At 44.6% G+C, this 16,761-nt stretch overlaps 1 protein-coding gene across 1 annotated transcript in view; it reads right to left on the bottom strand.

The window, feature by feature from the left end:
- Window positions 1-10,436: 10,436 nt before the first annotated feature.
- C8A (complement C8 alpha chain) overlaps window positions 10,437-16,761 on the bottom strand; it is a 63,292-nt gene continuing 56,967 nt past the window's right edge. Inside the window, exons 10-11 of the mRNA XM_050751602.1 lie at window positions 16,037-16,259; window positions 10,437-11,099 (exon numbers count right to left, since the gene is read on the bottom strand). Of these exons, the coding sequence (XP_050607559.1) occupies window positions 10,948-11,099; window positions 16,037-16,259 (375 nt within the window). The 3' untranslated portion in view covers window positions 10,437-10,947. The remainder of the gene's footprint in view (window positions 11,100-16,036; window positions 16,260-16,761) is intronic.

Below are 16,761 nucleotides of genomic sequence, written 5' to 3'. Positions count from 1 at the left end.
TTACTGTGTCTGTGTGTGTGTGTGTGTGTGTGTGTGTGTGTGTGTGTGTGTGTGATTGACAAATCTCCAGCCACTCCCTTCTGAGGAGAGAGGATCCTGGTCCCCCAGCTCACTTTGATGCTGAGTATAGGAAGGGTGTGATTGTGCATGTTGGAAGCAGGAGTTCTGGGGCAGAGTGGAATTGTTGTGCTTAATAAAGGAGTGGCAAGGTGGGTTCCCAGGGAAGATCCTGAGCTGGAGACAAGAGCCAGGGAAACTGATCCCTGAAGGACAGAAAGTTGAAAAAGGAGAGAAAGTTGAAAAAGAAGAGAAGATCATGGTGGCTGGAAGAGGAAACACGTGAAAGAGAATTTTAAGTTGATGGTTGTGGGGTAATGTGCAAAATAAACTGTTCCCTACCTCCCCCATGAAACTGTCTGTACATTCTACTTTGCTCACTTACGCCCTTGTGCAAATACCATTTTGGGGGTAGGGCGGAAGGCTTGAAGAAGAGAATAAGACAATTTTTCTCTGGGCTACCAGAAATAAAATTTTGATTTTCTAGATTGTCAAGTGAGCATTTAAGCTTTATTTCTCTCATTCATTCCATCATATTAAAACATCCTGTAAGATTTTCTTTGCTCTTGGGCCCCTCCTGTCTGATTTAAGTACTTCAGGTGAATTTGTTGAAATAAAGTTGGTGGAGTAAAAAGCAGTTGGTTAAAGGTGAATTGGTTCATCCTATTGATTCAACCCATTGATTTTCAGCCAAATCATTTGCTTGGAGTTTACCACTGGAGTTTGATGCTGGGGCCTGAGACCTTAACATATGACACCAAGCTTTGGTTACTGGCACACAGCAATCTCACCCAACCAGCTGTCTGGAATTGAGTCCATAGAACAGCCATCAGAAGGAGCTTCTATTGTACTGCTAGGGGGTTCTTCCAGCAAGTGCGGTGATCCTGCCTGCCTTCCTGCAACCCCGTGGCCCCTGCAATTCAGCTGACAGGTCTGGGCCCTTGTTTGGTTTAATATTATTGCTTTGCCGTCTGCTGTTATTTCAACAGGATAATCCAATAATGTTTTATCTCTTTCATTATACTGAAGCCGTATAATTTTCTTGCGTTATAATCTATCTTCTTTTAAGATTCCCCTGAGACAGGGAAGAGCGGTTCTGTCTTTGCTTGATGGGAGGCTCCCATGAAGCTGACACTAGCATGCTGAAGCGAGCACTGCCAAATTAAATTCTGAATCTCAATCACAGCCACTGTTTCTAATGGGAAATTTGAGTTGATTATGGAGATGACAGCCCAGGTTCACATTTATTGCATTTAGCAGAAATTGTTTATCCTATTAAATACGGTCTTGAAGGAGCGACAATTGAATTTCGGAGCACCAGTGAATACCCGGGTGACGCCCAGGCATTGCTAAACTGCGTAATAATTATATTCTTATTTGTGGGCTGAACTTCCCCACGTGGCTCTTTCTGCAAACAAATGCATTTTGGAGGAGGCTGAAACATAATGCAAGAATTAAACAAAATAAATGCAAACTGTGCTTTTGGAAAATCTTGGCAACTGTGGCTTTCACTGGTGTACCGGTGAAGGAGCTGCAGTATTCCAGGGGCAGAGTCCAGGCAGGACAGTTTGGCTGTGGTCCTGGAAGCTTGAACACAGCACAAGATGCCTGGATGTGGGAGATTTTTGCATCCCAGAACATAAATCTTTGAAATGCTTTTAGCTCCATGTGCTTAATGTCCAAATGGGAGGCTTTTCGTGTGACCTTGGACTAATAACATAACTTCTGTGGGAATAATAATTATTATAATTAGTTTAACAATAGTAATAATAGTAATAGCTGCCAATTATAGAGTGCTTCCCAGTTTATGAAGTCTTTTAACCTACATTATGTTATTTAATCTTCATCTGAATTTCATAAGGTAGATATTAATACGATCATTGGATGACAGGTAGAGAAAGCTTAGAATGGAAACTCGATCCTTATGACTAATGAGTCAACTATAGAAGTTAGGATGGGATACAGAGGTCAGGAGAAAGAGCACTTGCTGGCAGAGAATCCAGATAGAAGGAAAAGTCATCTCTGTCTTCAAGAAGAGGACTCTGGCCTGCTCCCAAGTACTTATTAAAAAAAAGTCCTCAGGAGAAAGTGGGCCTGGCACAGAAAGCCCTTGGGGACATCAGCCTGGTGACCTTCATGATCTGCACCTTGATGTAAAAACATACTGGTCATAGGATCTTGCACACAGCAGCCCCTCCACTCGCCCTCCTGTTGAGGCCAATTCCTCACTCATCCTCCAGGTCTCAGCTATCTCTTCTTTCCTACAGCCTTCCTTGCTTCCATTAGGTTAAGAGAGAGATGTCTACTCTCTCTGTTTTCATTTCACTCTGTACTTCTGCCATCATAATAGAAGTAAGTCTGAAAGTCTGAAAATAGAGATAATATTTCGTTTTACAGATTGAAGATGTCCTTAATGACATCATGTCTACTCACCAATGTTTCTAGACTTTGCAGACATTGTATAATTTACTTGCTGCTTATTCTTTCTCAAATATGGCATCCATGAAGGCAGGGACAGTATCTACTGTGCTAATATATCCCAACTTCTAAGTTTAGTGACTGGCACAAGTAGACCATCAATAAATAATTGTGTAACTAACGAATTAATGAAAGGAATAAGTAGGGCCTAGGGAAGAACTTTCTCATGCTGGTGAGAACCTTTAGTGAATTTGTGGTACATGATAGTGGTATCATGAGAGGAGGGGCAGAGCAACCCCTACGATAGGGGCAACCCATATAGTAGTGAAGGATAGGCACTTTCAACTGGCTTTGTGGGCAGCAGTGCAAGAGCAAAGTGAAATAAAAGGGAAGAAAAAACAGCTGATGTCATGAAGGGACTGATAATACCTGTTTGGAGATTTTATTGTTGACACCTCCTGGGGACAGCCAGGAATCCCCAAGGAAGCTCTGCCAAGGAAGGGAACAAAATCTCCGCAATTCTTGGTGGAGCAAACCTGAGAAGCACGTTGACAGGTTGATGAGAAAACCAAGGCTCAAGAGATTTTAAAAGGCCTGCCTACTACGTGGCAGAGGTAGGAAAGAGGAACTGAAAAAAATCATCTTGCAACATTCTGCTTCACCCTCAGTGTTCTCATCTCTACATTAGTTTTAAACCTAGAATGGCCACAAAAAAAACTAATGGCAACACATTAGCATAGGGCATATTAGGTCTTTGAGATTCTCTGTTTATTGAATGTTGGCACAAATCAGATTTTTCTATGCTGTATTTTCTTCTTTGAGTTATCATTCTTAAATGTTAGGCCAGATTCCAATAATGAGGTATTCAGAAACTCAGGGATCTGTTTATGGAGATACTGGGGGTGTTGTCACAACCTCTTAGGCAAAACTGGAAGGACAGCATAGAGACAGGCCAAACAGCATAGTGCTTGGAAGCCAGACTGCTGACGTTTGAAGCCTGGCTCTGTGACTTAATGCCTTGTGGCCTTATACAAGTTATGTACCTGTCTGTGTCTCCATTTCCTCATTTGTAAGATGGGGATGGTGGCAGTGTCAGCCTCCTAGGGTGTTGTGAACATTATATGAATTACTGCATTTAGGAGAGCACCCTGAACCTAGTAAGCATTCCATAATTAGCTATGTCATTATTATCATCATTTCCAGGGATTTTCAAAACATCAACAAGAACCACAGGTTGGTTATTTTTTAGGTCATTTAAAACTGCTTTACAGACATTTCAGTGTAAAACCCACTATATCATACAAGAACAAAAAGACATAAAATAGCTTAGCTCCTAGGGAATGTCTTAATAAAGGACATGGATGATTTTTATATCCCAAGCTCTGGGTTATTAAGAAAAAATGTATCAGCATAACAACTAATATTTGCAGAGGGCATTACCAGTTACAAAGAACTTTCACATACCTAATCCAGCTTAATCCTCTCAATGCCTGCAACAGGAAGGACTTATTATCTGCCTTTGACAGGTGATGAGACAGAGCCTCGGAGAACCTGAGTGATTTGCCCAAGACCACACAGCTTGAAAGCAGCAGAGCTCAGTCCAAGAGCTGCAGCCTCTGTCCTCATGTCTCCCACAACAGCAGAGGTAGATCCAGCTTCATCTGTAGGGCAAATGCCCACCTGCCTGCTTACATAGAAGGGGCAGAGAAAGGCCCTTCATCTGACATCCCTGCAACAGAGAAACTGAGCAGGTTTGGAAGGTTTTGCAGTAGACAGACAGGTGTAACACCCAACGCCATTACTTCCTAGCTGTGTGGCTTGAATCAAGTCACTTTTCCTTTCTTGGCCTCAGTGTCCTCGTCAGAAAATGAGGCTGTTAATCTTCAGGGCACAAGGGTGAGGATTAACATTCTTGGGTGCTGAACAAAACAGTCCTGCCTAACTTCTGCCTCTTTTTACCCTGCCTAGCATCTGTCTCTTCGGGCAGGTGGATGCATTTCACCAAAAGAAGAACGAAAAGAAATAGTGATTGCATTTATAGTGAGGAATTCTCAGAGGATTGTCAAAGGGAGTCAAGTGGCTAGTCTGACATTCACCTCTCTGTAGGAGGCCGTGCCGGAGGCTGGGTACTTCCATTATCGCTACTGGCTGCATCCACCAGTTATCTCGAGTCTACACCTTGCAACCCCAGGTGTTCCTTCATCCATCATTGACCATTGTTTATATTCACTCCTCCTTCCCTCACCACCTCCTGCCAGATGACTCCTTGTTAATAAGCCAGTTTGCTCACATCCTGAAAACTATCTGATTCTGGCCCCTTTTATCCCAAACACCGCCCATCCATCAAATGCTTGCTCCACATGCTTGGTTAGGAAAATGGGAACTGGGGAGGGAGACAAATCATAGATAAAACTTCTTAGCTGCTATCTCTAAAGAAATAGAATGGATAAATAGATCTGTCAGACATGTATCATGCCACTGGTCAGCAGAGTTCATTTGTTATAAACAGGTTAGGACGGGAGGATTTATCTCACATTTTAGGCTGTTAATGTAGAAGGGAAACATATTTTCCTTTATCTCTCCCAGGGGAAATCCTAAGACCGTGAATGAGGAATTTTTAACTCGATTTGATGGACTTCCCTTCACTAAGGTGAAAAGGGTGGGCTCTCTCTTGAATTTGTGCAGCCTTCAGGAACGGTGTGGGCTCGGCTGTCCTCTGACATACCAAGAAGGTTGCAGGACTCAGGAGTCCTGTGAAAGTGTCTTTCATTAGGTTTCCTCTCACAAGTTTCTGCAGGCTAGACACTAAAACCATTCTAGAGTCTTTGCCTCCAGCACAGAGAAACCAGAGACAACAGCAGCCAACAAACTTTCCCTGGAAAATTCCTATGTACCAAGTATGATGCTAGGTACTAGGGCTTCAACGGTAAATAGGATTCCCCACTTGCCCTGCAAGAAGTCACTGGGTGGGGTAGACACACAACTAGGCTACAGGGATGGAGCATGGAAAGTGCTGGAATACAGAGCTGTGTGAGGGAAGAGGACCTGATGAAGTGTGGGGTAATGGAAGGGGTCAAGGTTGGTTTTCTGGATGAATGGACACCTTAACCTATGCCCAGGAAAGTGCTGGTGAGGGGCTAGGAGAAGATGAGAGCTAAGAAGTGGGAGTCGGGTAGTTCTTCCAGGAGTAGTATGTGCAAAAGCTGGAGGCAACAGAAGGCCTGACCTATTTGGGGAACTAAATTGGAAATAGTTCTTTAATTCAATAAATGTTTACTGAATCCCTACTGAGGCTAAATACTATTTGGTACTGGGGATCTAACCATGAAAAGGCTTGCTTAATAATGGGGGGAGTCGTACTGTCTTAGTCATTTCAGACTGCTGTAGAAGAAGACAATAAACTGGATGGCTTAAACAACAGACATTTATTTCTCACAGTTCTGGACACTGGCAATTCCAAGAGCAAGGTGCCAGCCCATTCAGTGTCTGATGAGTCACTCTTTCTGGTTTGCAGACCACTATCTTCTTGTATCCCTCACATGGCAGATTGCAGAGAGAAGCAAGCTCTCTGGTGTCTGTCCTTATAAGGGCACTAATCACATCATGAGGACTCCATCTTCATGACCTAAGCACTCCCAAAGGCCCCACCTCCTAATACTAACCCATTAGGGATTAGGATTTCCACATAGGAATTTGGGGGTACACAAACATGCAGTCCATAACATATGAGAAGAAAAAAAGAACAAATAAACAAATCTATAATGTCAGGTAATGGTAAATCTGTATGAGAAAAATAAATGAAAAGGGTGAGCCTCTTTACACAGGGTGGACAGATAATGTCTTTGCAGAGGTGACACTTGAGCAAAGACTTGAATGAAATGAGCAAGTGAGCTGTGGATGAGCTCATTTAGATGGTGAGCATCTCAGGCAGAGAGGACAGCAGGTGCAAAGGTCCTGAGGAGGGGAGGGTCTGGTGTGCATGAGGAATGGCAAAAGGGCCTGCATGACTGGAGCAGTATCATTGAGAGAAGAACTGAAGGGAAGGAAATGAGAGGGAGCCAAGGGCTAGTTACACAGATCTTTGTTCCTCACATCAGGGGCAATAGATTTCTAGCACAATTGGCTCATAGAGTCTGAACAGAGAGATACAGGTGGAGGGGTACAACAGCCTCAGAGATGTGCTTTATGAATCCAGTTTGAAATTTGTGGCCTTTATAACAATAGCTGTGGGCTTGCTGAAAGCCCAAGAGTAGCCCAGGGTAATCAGGAAAGGGGCTGTCTGTAGGAATCTCCCTGGGACCGAGCACTGGCTGCCCTCAGGAAAGGCCCAGTGACCAAACTGGAATTCCAAACTCAGTCATCTCCACCCTGACAAACTCCAGCATCATTACCCAAAGAGCTGAGCAAAAATTGCCCCACGCTCTATCTCCTGGTTTTCCAGCTCTGTCACTTGGCACCATTCCCCTGCACAATCGGGCCCCTCCTTCTGCTTTCTTTGATGCTCCAACTCTCATTGTGTCTGAGATTCTGCTGGCCATGTCCTGGCTGCCTGCCCTGCTCCCACAGCTGGTTATCCCCAACAGGTCCCTGGACTTCCTGCCGCCTGGGACCTATTGCCATTGTTCACAGTTCTGCTTTACCAGACTGCATTCTTCCAGGGATGGGACCATGTCTGATCCTTTTCTGAACCTCCAGCACCCAGATGGGGCCTGCACAAGAGATCTCCAGCGAGTATTTTGCCCGTTTCTGAAGTGAAGGAGTAGCACCATAAATTTTCTTCATGCCATTGCTCTAATCCATATCACATCCCCTTCCTCTCACGGCACTCAATGGCTTCACTTTGCCATCCCTCATTTCTGCAATGTGGCTTTTGAAGCCTACCCTTTCTCTCTGTCCATTTCCTTCACCCTAAAGGCATATAGTTCAGAAGAGATTCATTGAGTGCTGAACTCTTTAGATCTTCCTTTCTCACAAAGAAGAAAAAAAAAGAAAAAAGCCTCTCCTTATTGCTTTTTATTCTGTCATTAATTTACTTTTCAAAAGACACCTTGTCAAGCTGAAGATTATATCTTTAAACCATGTATTTACACCCACTACCTATAAAACCTTAGATTATAGATCTTCTTAAAAGACCTAAGGGAAAATGCATTGGATGAGCTTTATGCTTTTTGCTTTGTGAGAGCCATTCTTGAAGAGGAAAAGCTGCTGATGTAGTAAAGGGTTGCTATGCTTGAAACTGCCACTGTATTTTAATTTTTAAAGCTCCTGGGGATGTAGCATCCTCAGAGGAGTGGGACAGATGCTGGCTTGGGTTCTCTGGCTCAGAAGATAGGAAGATGGCTTTGCTCAGCCGGTGGTTTTGGCTCACAGATGATTCAGGCAATTACTTAATCTCAAAATTCTCATCTTTTGCCCAGATTACTACACTTACCTCCTGATGAGCCTCCCTCTGGTTTCTTTCCCTCCCCTGTGCCCCACACACTATTCTCCAAATCCCTCCACCGACAGACAAGAGGAAAGGGTGGGTGGAGGAAATGGAAGCATGTGTTTGACGCATTCAAACCCTGGCCTGCTCTGTGGCCCATGAGGCTCAACCTTGCTGAGATTCAGTTTCTTGGCTGCACAATAGGGCACAGAAAATAAACCTTAAGAGATCTTGCACAGGACTAGTTAAAATAGCACAAATAACTTTGCTGTCTCTGCCTTTTTGTTTTGTCACAGACCCCATTCCCCATGCACATATACTGATTCCTCCACTCTCAGGAGCCTCAAGCTTGGCTGCACTTGGAATCACCTGGGGAACTTTTAAAGCTAAGGATGTCAGGCCAGGCACAGTGGCTCACGTCTGTAATCCCAGCACTCTGGGAGGCCGAGGTGGATGGATCACCTGAGGTCAGGAGTTCGAGACCAGCCTGACCAATATGGCGAAACCTCATCTCTACTAAAAATACAAAAATTAGCTGGGCATCATGGTGGCGTGCACCTGCAGTCCCAGCTACTGAGGAGGCTGAGTCAAGAGAATTGCTTGAACCCCAAAGGCAGAGGTTGCATTGAGCCAAGATTACACCATTGTACTCCAGCCTGGAGACTCTGTCTCAAAACAAACAAAAAACACCAACAAAAGAAAACCCGAAAAACTACGGATGTCTGGTCCCTACCCCCAGTGATTAAGATTTAATTGGTTTGGGGTGCAGCCCGTAGACATCAGGGTTTTGAAAACTCCTCAGGTGATTGTAACATACAACCAAGTTTAAGAACCACTGTTTTTAGGTCAAGATCAAATTCTCTCTTTAAAGTGCTCACGTGGCCTGGTCAATTTGGCTCTTGGTCACTTTCTAGCATGAAACTGCCACTACTCAGTAAATAATGAATGTAGGTTAATTATTAATATAAGTTAAAAAGCAACAAGCAAATTAATGACAGGATGCAAGGCAATAAGAGAGTCTTTTTTCTTTTCTCAGACAGAAGATCTAAAGAGTTCAGCAATCAACTTCTAAATCACATTCTTTAATTAATAATAGTCTTAATAATGATGATGATAAGGGTGAGGCTAATAATGTCCTGTATGACAGGCATGGTGCCAAGTGTTTTATATGCCTTATTTTATTTACATACATTATTTTCCCCACTCCCCATTCCTGACACATACGCACCTGCACTCACCCTCAATTGTCTTTCTCACTTTCAGACTTTGTCTCATGTTGAATTTCTGTCTGAGAGATCTCCTCCCTCTTTGCCTACTTGAAAAGTCCTTCAGGGCCTGGGGCAAGCCCCATGCCATCCACAATACACACACTCATGGAAAGGTAAATCTCTCTCCCACCTGGCCTCCTTCAGCACTTATTTTGTGTGCTACATATTTTAGCTTTAACTCAACAATTAATTTCCCTAAAGTCTCCTCTAGTTGTTTCGTATACATAATTCTTATTCTTACTTTAACAAGATTGAGGACTCTGGAATGACTTGAAGCATCAATATATATGTTAGTTACCAGACGTTTCTTGAGTACCTACTATGCACTAGGATTGTAGATTTGGCTTTCAAGGAGCTCACAATCTAATACAGGAAACTGATGGATAAACAGAAAATTCAGTGCTACCTAAAATGTTCTCTATTTGAGGCATGACTGGAGTGCTGTGGGATTCTGAGGCTGGCTGGTGTGATTGGTCTCCCCTAGAGATGGGTTGGAGAAGGTGGATTGATTGTCACTAGCTGGCCTCTTCAAATCCACTCTCCACTCTGGGAGGCTGACCAATGTGCTCCTCATCTATGAACTGACTCTTCAATTCATTCACTTATTTAATCACAGCTACTTACTAAGTCCCTGCTACATTTAAGACACAAGCCTGACCTCAGGGGCTACAGTGCTAAACAAAACAAACTTGACTTCTGCCCTCAAGATTATTATCTCTTAGGAAGAGATAGATCTTAAATAGTCACAGGAGATGTGGGGTTAAATATATATGCTATGATCTGAACATGGTCCCTTCAAAATTCAAATGTTGAAATTCTAACCCCAAAGTGATGGCATGAGGAGGTGGGAAATTCAGAAAGTGACTAGGTCATGAGAATGGAGCCCTCATGAATGGGATTAGTGCCCTTAAAGAACGGACCTAAGAGACTGCCTAGCCCCTTCTGCCATGTAAGGACACAGCAGTAAGACAGTCCTGTAAAAACTAAGAAGTGGGCCCTTACTAAACACTGAATCTGCCTTGATCTTGGACTTCCCAGCCTCCAGAACTGTGAGAAATAAATTTCTGTTGTTAATAAGCCACCTAGTTTATGGCTTTTTGTTATAGCAGCCCAAATAGACTAAGATAATATAATTACTAGTTATGAAAATTGCAATGAAGGAAAAGAAGTGTTCCATAAGAAAATAATTAGAAGAAATGTCACATTTGTGGTAAGAACTTAAGGAAACTAGAGAGATTAATTGAATTAATAAATGAGTTCAAATGAAGGAAAATTGAAATAACTCAAGTCAATTTTTAATATTTTTCTCATTATTTCAGAGTGTCTGCTTACCCTACCAATTAATAATGTTTCCATGAAAGAACAAATATTGTTATCAAAGAACTAAGAGAATTCTCATCCTACTTTGTTTAATTGGGTGTTGATTGTTTCAGGTGTCTGCTTGCTTTGTCTCTAACATTCTGTAAGTTCTCCCTGGTCATGGATTAAGTTTTCTCAGTTTTCTATTTTACTTTATTTTTTTGATGATCCAAGGTGCTGTGAGCAGGACAGAGCTTCTAGTTAACAGTCAACATCCAGTTGCTGAATAAAATGATTGAGTTTTGTAAGTAATAGAGTAGTTGGCTGTAGATAGCAAAACCTAGTCTTAGGCCTGGAAGCTGGCAGAACAAAGAAAAAAGTGTGCTGATTTTCATTGTCTCTCAGTCGAAAGAAGTCTTTATCCAATAGTCAGTGCAGGGGCGATTCACAGCATCTGGTCCAGCCTGTGCTCAGAGGCCCTCAGCAAGCCTGCGTTTGTACTTTCCGCCCTGGACACGAGGCCCCTCCATTCTGAGGTGCGGGATTGTCACACTCTCTTCTCCTTTCCTGGGTGCCTGTTCTGCACACAGACCAGGAGCTCCAGCAACTCCAGCTCCCATCTGCTTTGGCTCCTGCGGAGGAAGTTTCCCAGGGAGGAGGAGGTTAGCATATGGTTAAGAAGGAAGTGCCTGGCTGGTGATGAACAGGGAGGGGTGGGGTGGGACCCTTGGGAGAGAGACTGGCCTCCCCTCCTTTGGTTGACTGCAGCTTGTTGGAGGTACCTACGGATAAGGCACATAGGGTCTTTGCTTCTTTGCTAGTCCGGATGTAGCAAGGGCAGTTTCACTGTGGAGACCATGGCAGACAGGCTTTTAATTGTCCCTGGGGGCTCTGCCCAGGGGGTTGCAGAGCTACTACTAAGGAGGGAGGGCCATCCTGTTGCCTGAAAGTGGTCTGCAATCCCTCCTTGGGGAAATGCCTTCAGGTAGCCAACCAAGACCTCTGTGCTCACTGCTGTGCACTTAATTTGAAACTCTGGATGGAGTGAGAAGAGGCCACTGGGAGCCCATCTCACGAAATTGGAATCCGCCGTTCCATGGAAGATGGATAGCGGAGGGAGGCAGAAGGTGTGCTCCGTTGGAAGAATGACACAGAGTCACTGGAGGGTGTGGAGAACGGGGAGCACCACCCCGCTGGGGAGTCAGAGAAAAGATTTGGCCGGGCACCACCCTGCAGAGGATTGCTAAGCTTTTGTATGAGGATCTGCAAATCAAACCCCCTCAGACTCTGGCAACAGAGGCGCAGAGGGTGACAGGCTCTCTGCACAGAGCATCTGAAAACATGCACTGACCATGGACTATCTGGAAATCTGGCTCAGAGAATTGCCTAGCCTGGGGCTCGGCCTGAGTTTTGGATACTATCATATGAGAAGGATGGACTAATCCAATGGGTTTTTTTCAATCATTATTTTTTTCATCACAATTTCATTTTTCCTAAATGAAATCTTACGTGGACCCCAACCTCGAAGTCAGATGAAAGTGGAGCTGCTCTATTTGAAGCTGGATGTCTGTCAGGCTCGCCCTCCTCCGCTGGGGCAGCTCTGAGACCCCAAGGCTCCTCAGATCACAGTGTGAATATCATTGGATTGGGTTATCTCCAAGTTCCTTCCAGCTCTGTAATTATACTCCCTGATGGGGCAGCCGCAGCAAGGCTCTCTGTCTCTTTCTCCCACCTCTGTGCCTCGGTCCCCATAGGCAAAGGTTTGCTGGGAAAATTCCCAGGGACTGTAATGGGCCTCCATGGAATTTGACTGCCCTGCCTCAGACTTCCTTGCCAGCCCAGTCTCCAACAGGCTGAAAATTCAGTATGATAGCCCCAAGGCCACCTGATGTCCACACCTTGCTTGGAACCAGGTTGATGGAGTGACATGAGCTGCCTGCAATGAACTAAGTGCACTGCCTGCAACTGAATGCAGGAGGAATGGGACCTTGAGAGCAGCCCTCTGTCTCATCCCTTCCTGCAGATCATTATGTAATGCCCACACCTTCTCTGATGCCCACCATATGTGCAGGTGTCTCAGCCTGCCTGCCACTGAGCCTGACACTGGACCATGGAGAGGCACGTCTGGGTAGCCCACACTCCCTCTTCTCCTTGTCTCTATGCTGTATGGACAGGGATCCTAGCAAGTCACTGGTTCTGAGGGCCCTTGGAGTGCTATAATTAAATTACTCTGGCAAGGCTCACATCTGTTCCTTTAAGCCAGGCCAGGTTGATAACCATGAACTGGTACATACTCCACTTTCCACTCCCTGAGATGATACTTACAGAAGTTGTCTCAGACCCTCTACTCTCATTCCCCAAATTTCCTCACTCTTAGGATGTGACTCAGTAGGGTGTAATGGTTAAGAGATTGGGTCCCGGGTCCAAATCCTGGCTCTTTCATTCCCCAGCTAGGTGACCTTGAGCAAATTATCCAACCTTCCTTCTGCCCTGGTTTCCTCATCTGTAAATTGGGACTCATAATAGCATTTATGTCATAAGGTTGTTGGGAAAATAAATGAGTTCATATACATGCTGCTATAATGGCTGTTACTAATAAGGCTTAGTTATTTTTTCTGTTTATTGATCTTTGGTCCCCTTGGGAATGCTGCCTGGCCAATGGGAAAATGGCGGCTGCAACCCAGTCCATACCCTGCTTGGGAAGTCAGGAAAGCCCTGGACCCTTGAGCTGTGCTGTATCAATCCAGAGTGGTTTTCTTTTTCTCTCCCAATTCACCCACCTACCAGGCAGTGCCTTTTTTCCAGTTCTCACAAGGAAACTGGAATCTGCAATTCCATGGAAGATGGAACTGGCCCTGGGAGTTGGTCTCCTTGGTTTGTATTCTCTGCAGGCTCCTTTTTAAGGTCTTTGGCTTTCACTCACCCTCTTGGCTTATCTCTTTCAGCGTATCTCCCACAGGACACAGGCAGCTCAGATTCTATTCCCTTTTGCCACCAAAGGAGGAATTTGAAGAAGTAACAAGTAACAACCCAGAACAATCCTCTACCAATGAAACATCCCACATGAAGCTGTCTCATCTTTTTCTTATTATAATAGAGCCTACCACGAGTGTTAACTAGTTTAATCCTCAACACAACCTTTGAGAAGGTTCCAGTACAATCTCATTTTAGAGGGTATGCCCAGATGGAAATTGGCAGCTTAGCAATTAAAGATCTGGGCTGAATCCGGTGGCTCACGCTTATAATCCCAGCACCTTGGGAGGCTGAGGCGGGCAGATCACTTGAGGCCAGGAGTTCGACACCAGCCTGGCCAACATGGCAAAACCCCATCTCTAGTAAAAATACAAAAATTAGCCAGGCATGGTGGTGCATGCCTGTAGTCCCAGCTACTCAGGGTGGGGGTGGGGGAGTGTGGGCTGAGGTGGGAGAATTGCTTGAACCTGGGGGGTGGAGGTTGCAGTGAGCCGAGATCACGCCATTGCACTCCAGCCTGGGTGACAGAGTGAGACTCCATCTCAAAACAAAAACAAAAACAAAAACAAACAAAAAAACTAAAGATCTGTTTGATACCTGAGCTATGCTATCCTGCCTCCTACTTAGAACTACTCTCTCAAAGAGGAAATAATAACTCACAATCATCTCATTTTAAAACCAGGTCTACTGCATAAAGATCCCCTTGTATCCTAAAGAAATTGGTATTTGTAGTTTGAAGCTTAAAATATTTAAATTCAATTTTGCATTTAAAGATTTTAAGCTTCAAACTACCGACTGCTCACCATGTTGCTCTCCCTTGTTTAGGTCAGAGACTCAGAGATTCTGGGGGTAGGAAGGACCTTGAGGCTGTCTTGCCCAACCATCCCTTGGAATAATGAATCTCTTTCATTACAATTTCCTGAAAAGTGGTCATCTATCCCCTTCCCTCACTCCTGCCACAGTACATGCAGAAGAAAGTCCTCCCTCATTAAGCCCTAATCCCTTTGCTATAGCTTCTCTCCTTTAGTCCTACAACCTAATCTCAGTGGCCATAGAAAACATGTCCTCTCATATAGTGGTTTATATGGGACTTGTCCTTCCTGAGTCTTTCTTCTTCACGCCAAAGTTCCCAATCTTTCCAGATCTTCTTAGTACATAGGTTTGAGCCTTCCCACTTCCCTGGGTTGCCTGCTTTGCTTTGCCAGTATCTGGTGAAATGTGACACCAAGAACAAAGATCTTGGTATGCCAGAGAAGAATCTTATCCTGGGCTCTTGACTTCTGTTAACCCATCTATCACTCTGGGGCCATCTGTATCAGGCTCCCACTGACTGAACTGGGACTAATGGTTGGCCTGTTTCTTTCACATGGCCATTGGACAAATGGCTTCAGCCCCCTCCACCCTGTGCTGCAACTGTTTGTTTTCTGGAGTCAATTGTAATACATTGAGTTTGCCCATCCAGACTTCTTTGTTTTTCCCTTTGTGTTTTCTTCATTGCAACAGCCAATTTAGGTTAACATATACATTGATTAGGTAGCCGATACATTTTGCCATCATTTTCATATAAACAGTTTCATATGCCTGAAAAATTGGGAGCTTAGGAATTGGAACATGCATAGAGACTCTTGGGGCTAAAAAGGAACATAGATGAGAAAGCTAAGCCCCAGAAAGACGTGAATAATCAGTGTCTCACAGTGAATTCGTAAAGTGTCTGAGATGCACATCCACGTCCTCAGACTTCTTCATTTTTAAGTGATGGACTTTTAATGCTTGTTTGATGACTTTCTTCCCTGGTACAATTTGGTTCATATCGCAGCTATCTGCGTTTAACTTTCCTTGCCCAAACCTTGTTTTTAGTCATAACTCCTTACACTGAAATGACAACTACCTATCTCTTTTAGTGAGTTGAATCGTGCTTCCCCAAAAGATATGTTGAAGGCAAACCCTTGTTACCTGTGAACATGATAGTATTTGGAAATAGGATCTTTGCAGATGAAATCACATTAAAATGAGGTCATGCTGGATTAGGGTGGGCTCCAACCCAATGACTGGTGGTTCTTATAAGAAGAGAAACAGAGTTATAGAGGGAAGAATGCCACATGAGGACAGAGGCAGAGACTGGAGTGATGCATCTCCAAGCCAAGAAATGCCAAGGATTGCTGACCACCACCAAAAGGTAGGAGAGGGGCATGGACCACACACTCCCTCAGTCTCTGGCAGGAACCAACCTAGCCAACACCCCTGACTTTGGACTTCTAGCTTCCAGAAGTCTGAAACAATATACTTCTGTTGTTGTAAGCCACCTAATTTGTGATGAATAAACTAGGAAACTAGTTTATTCCTCTATAAATGAATCCTGGTGTCCATAAACATCTTGGTGAAAAACAGTTCTCATCTGAGAAAAGGTCTTGATGGCAAGGACAAAGTACAAGAACTATTAAGTGTGATGGATGATTAATAGAACTCTCAAGGGTGGCTCCTGGGTAGTGGCTAGGAGGGCTCAGAAAGGAGGGGCTGGGAACCCCAAAAGTCCTTTCTGCACTGGCCCCTTTGAGCTGGGCCAGGCTGGAACTGGGTGGGGATGCACAGACCTTACCTTCTGTCTGTATTTGCTCACAGGCAGGGCCCAGGCGACCCAGGCGGCACTGGCACCTGCAGCTGGTGCCCTCAAGGATGGGCACCCCATTATTGAAGCAGGGCCCACATCGGCAGGCGTTGAATTCCATCAGATACTGGTCCAAGGCATGGCGCAGGTTCTGGCGCTTGGCCTCCAGAGGCCCCAGGCTTGTGTGCCGCAGCACCTCATGAATAGGCTGCATCTGTGGGCACAGAAAGAACACAGCGCCCCTCCCTGGGCTCTGTCTACTTTCCCAGAGCGCAAGAATGGAACATCAAGCTTCCGGAAGGCCTGATACATGCCAGGCCAGACACAGACACTCAACTTATCCCACCACCTTGGATCCTCACAGCCACTCTGTGACATAGGCACTAAACAAACTCCTCAGCTCCCAGCAGAAGAAAGGGAGGCTCAAAGTGTTTAAGCAACTGGCTCAGAAACACACAATTATTAAGAAATAATAATGTAGATCAGGTTTAGAGAGGGGCAGTTAAAAGTCCAAGACCACACAGCTAGGACGTGAGACACATTTACTTAGCTTTTACCATGTGACAGGCCTTTCCCCTATATCATCTCCCTTAATCCTCACAATAATTCTGGAGCAATGTGTACATTCCTCACGAGAATCACCCACTTAACTCTGAAACCTGTGCACTCCCAATCCCAAGTGAGCTTAGAAGTTATTTGTGCCAGCTCATCTGTCC

Source organism: Macaca thibetana, chromosome 1 (genome assembly GCF_024542745.1).
Source record: "Macaca thibetana thibetana isolate TM-01 chromosome 1, ASM2454274v1, whole genome shotgun sequence".
NCBI classification, from domain to species: domain Eukaryota; kingdom Metazoa; phylum Chordata; class Mammalia; order Primates; family Cercopithecidae; genus Macaca; species Macaca thibetana.
Note: the sequence above shows the minus strand (reverse complement) of the source record. Positions and strands in the feature narration are given on the sequence as shown.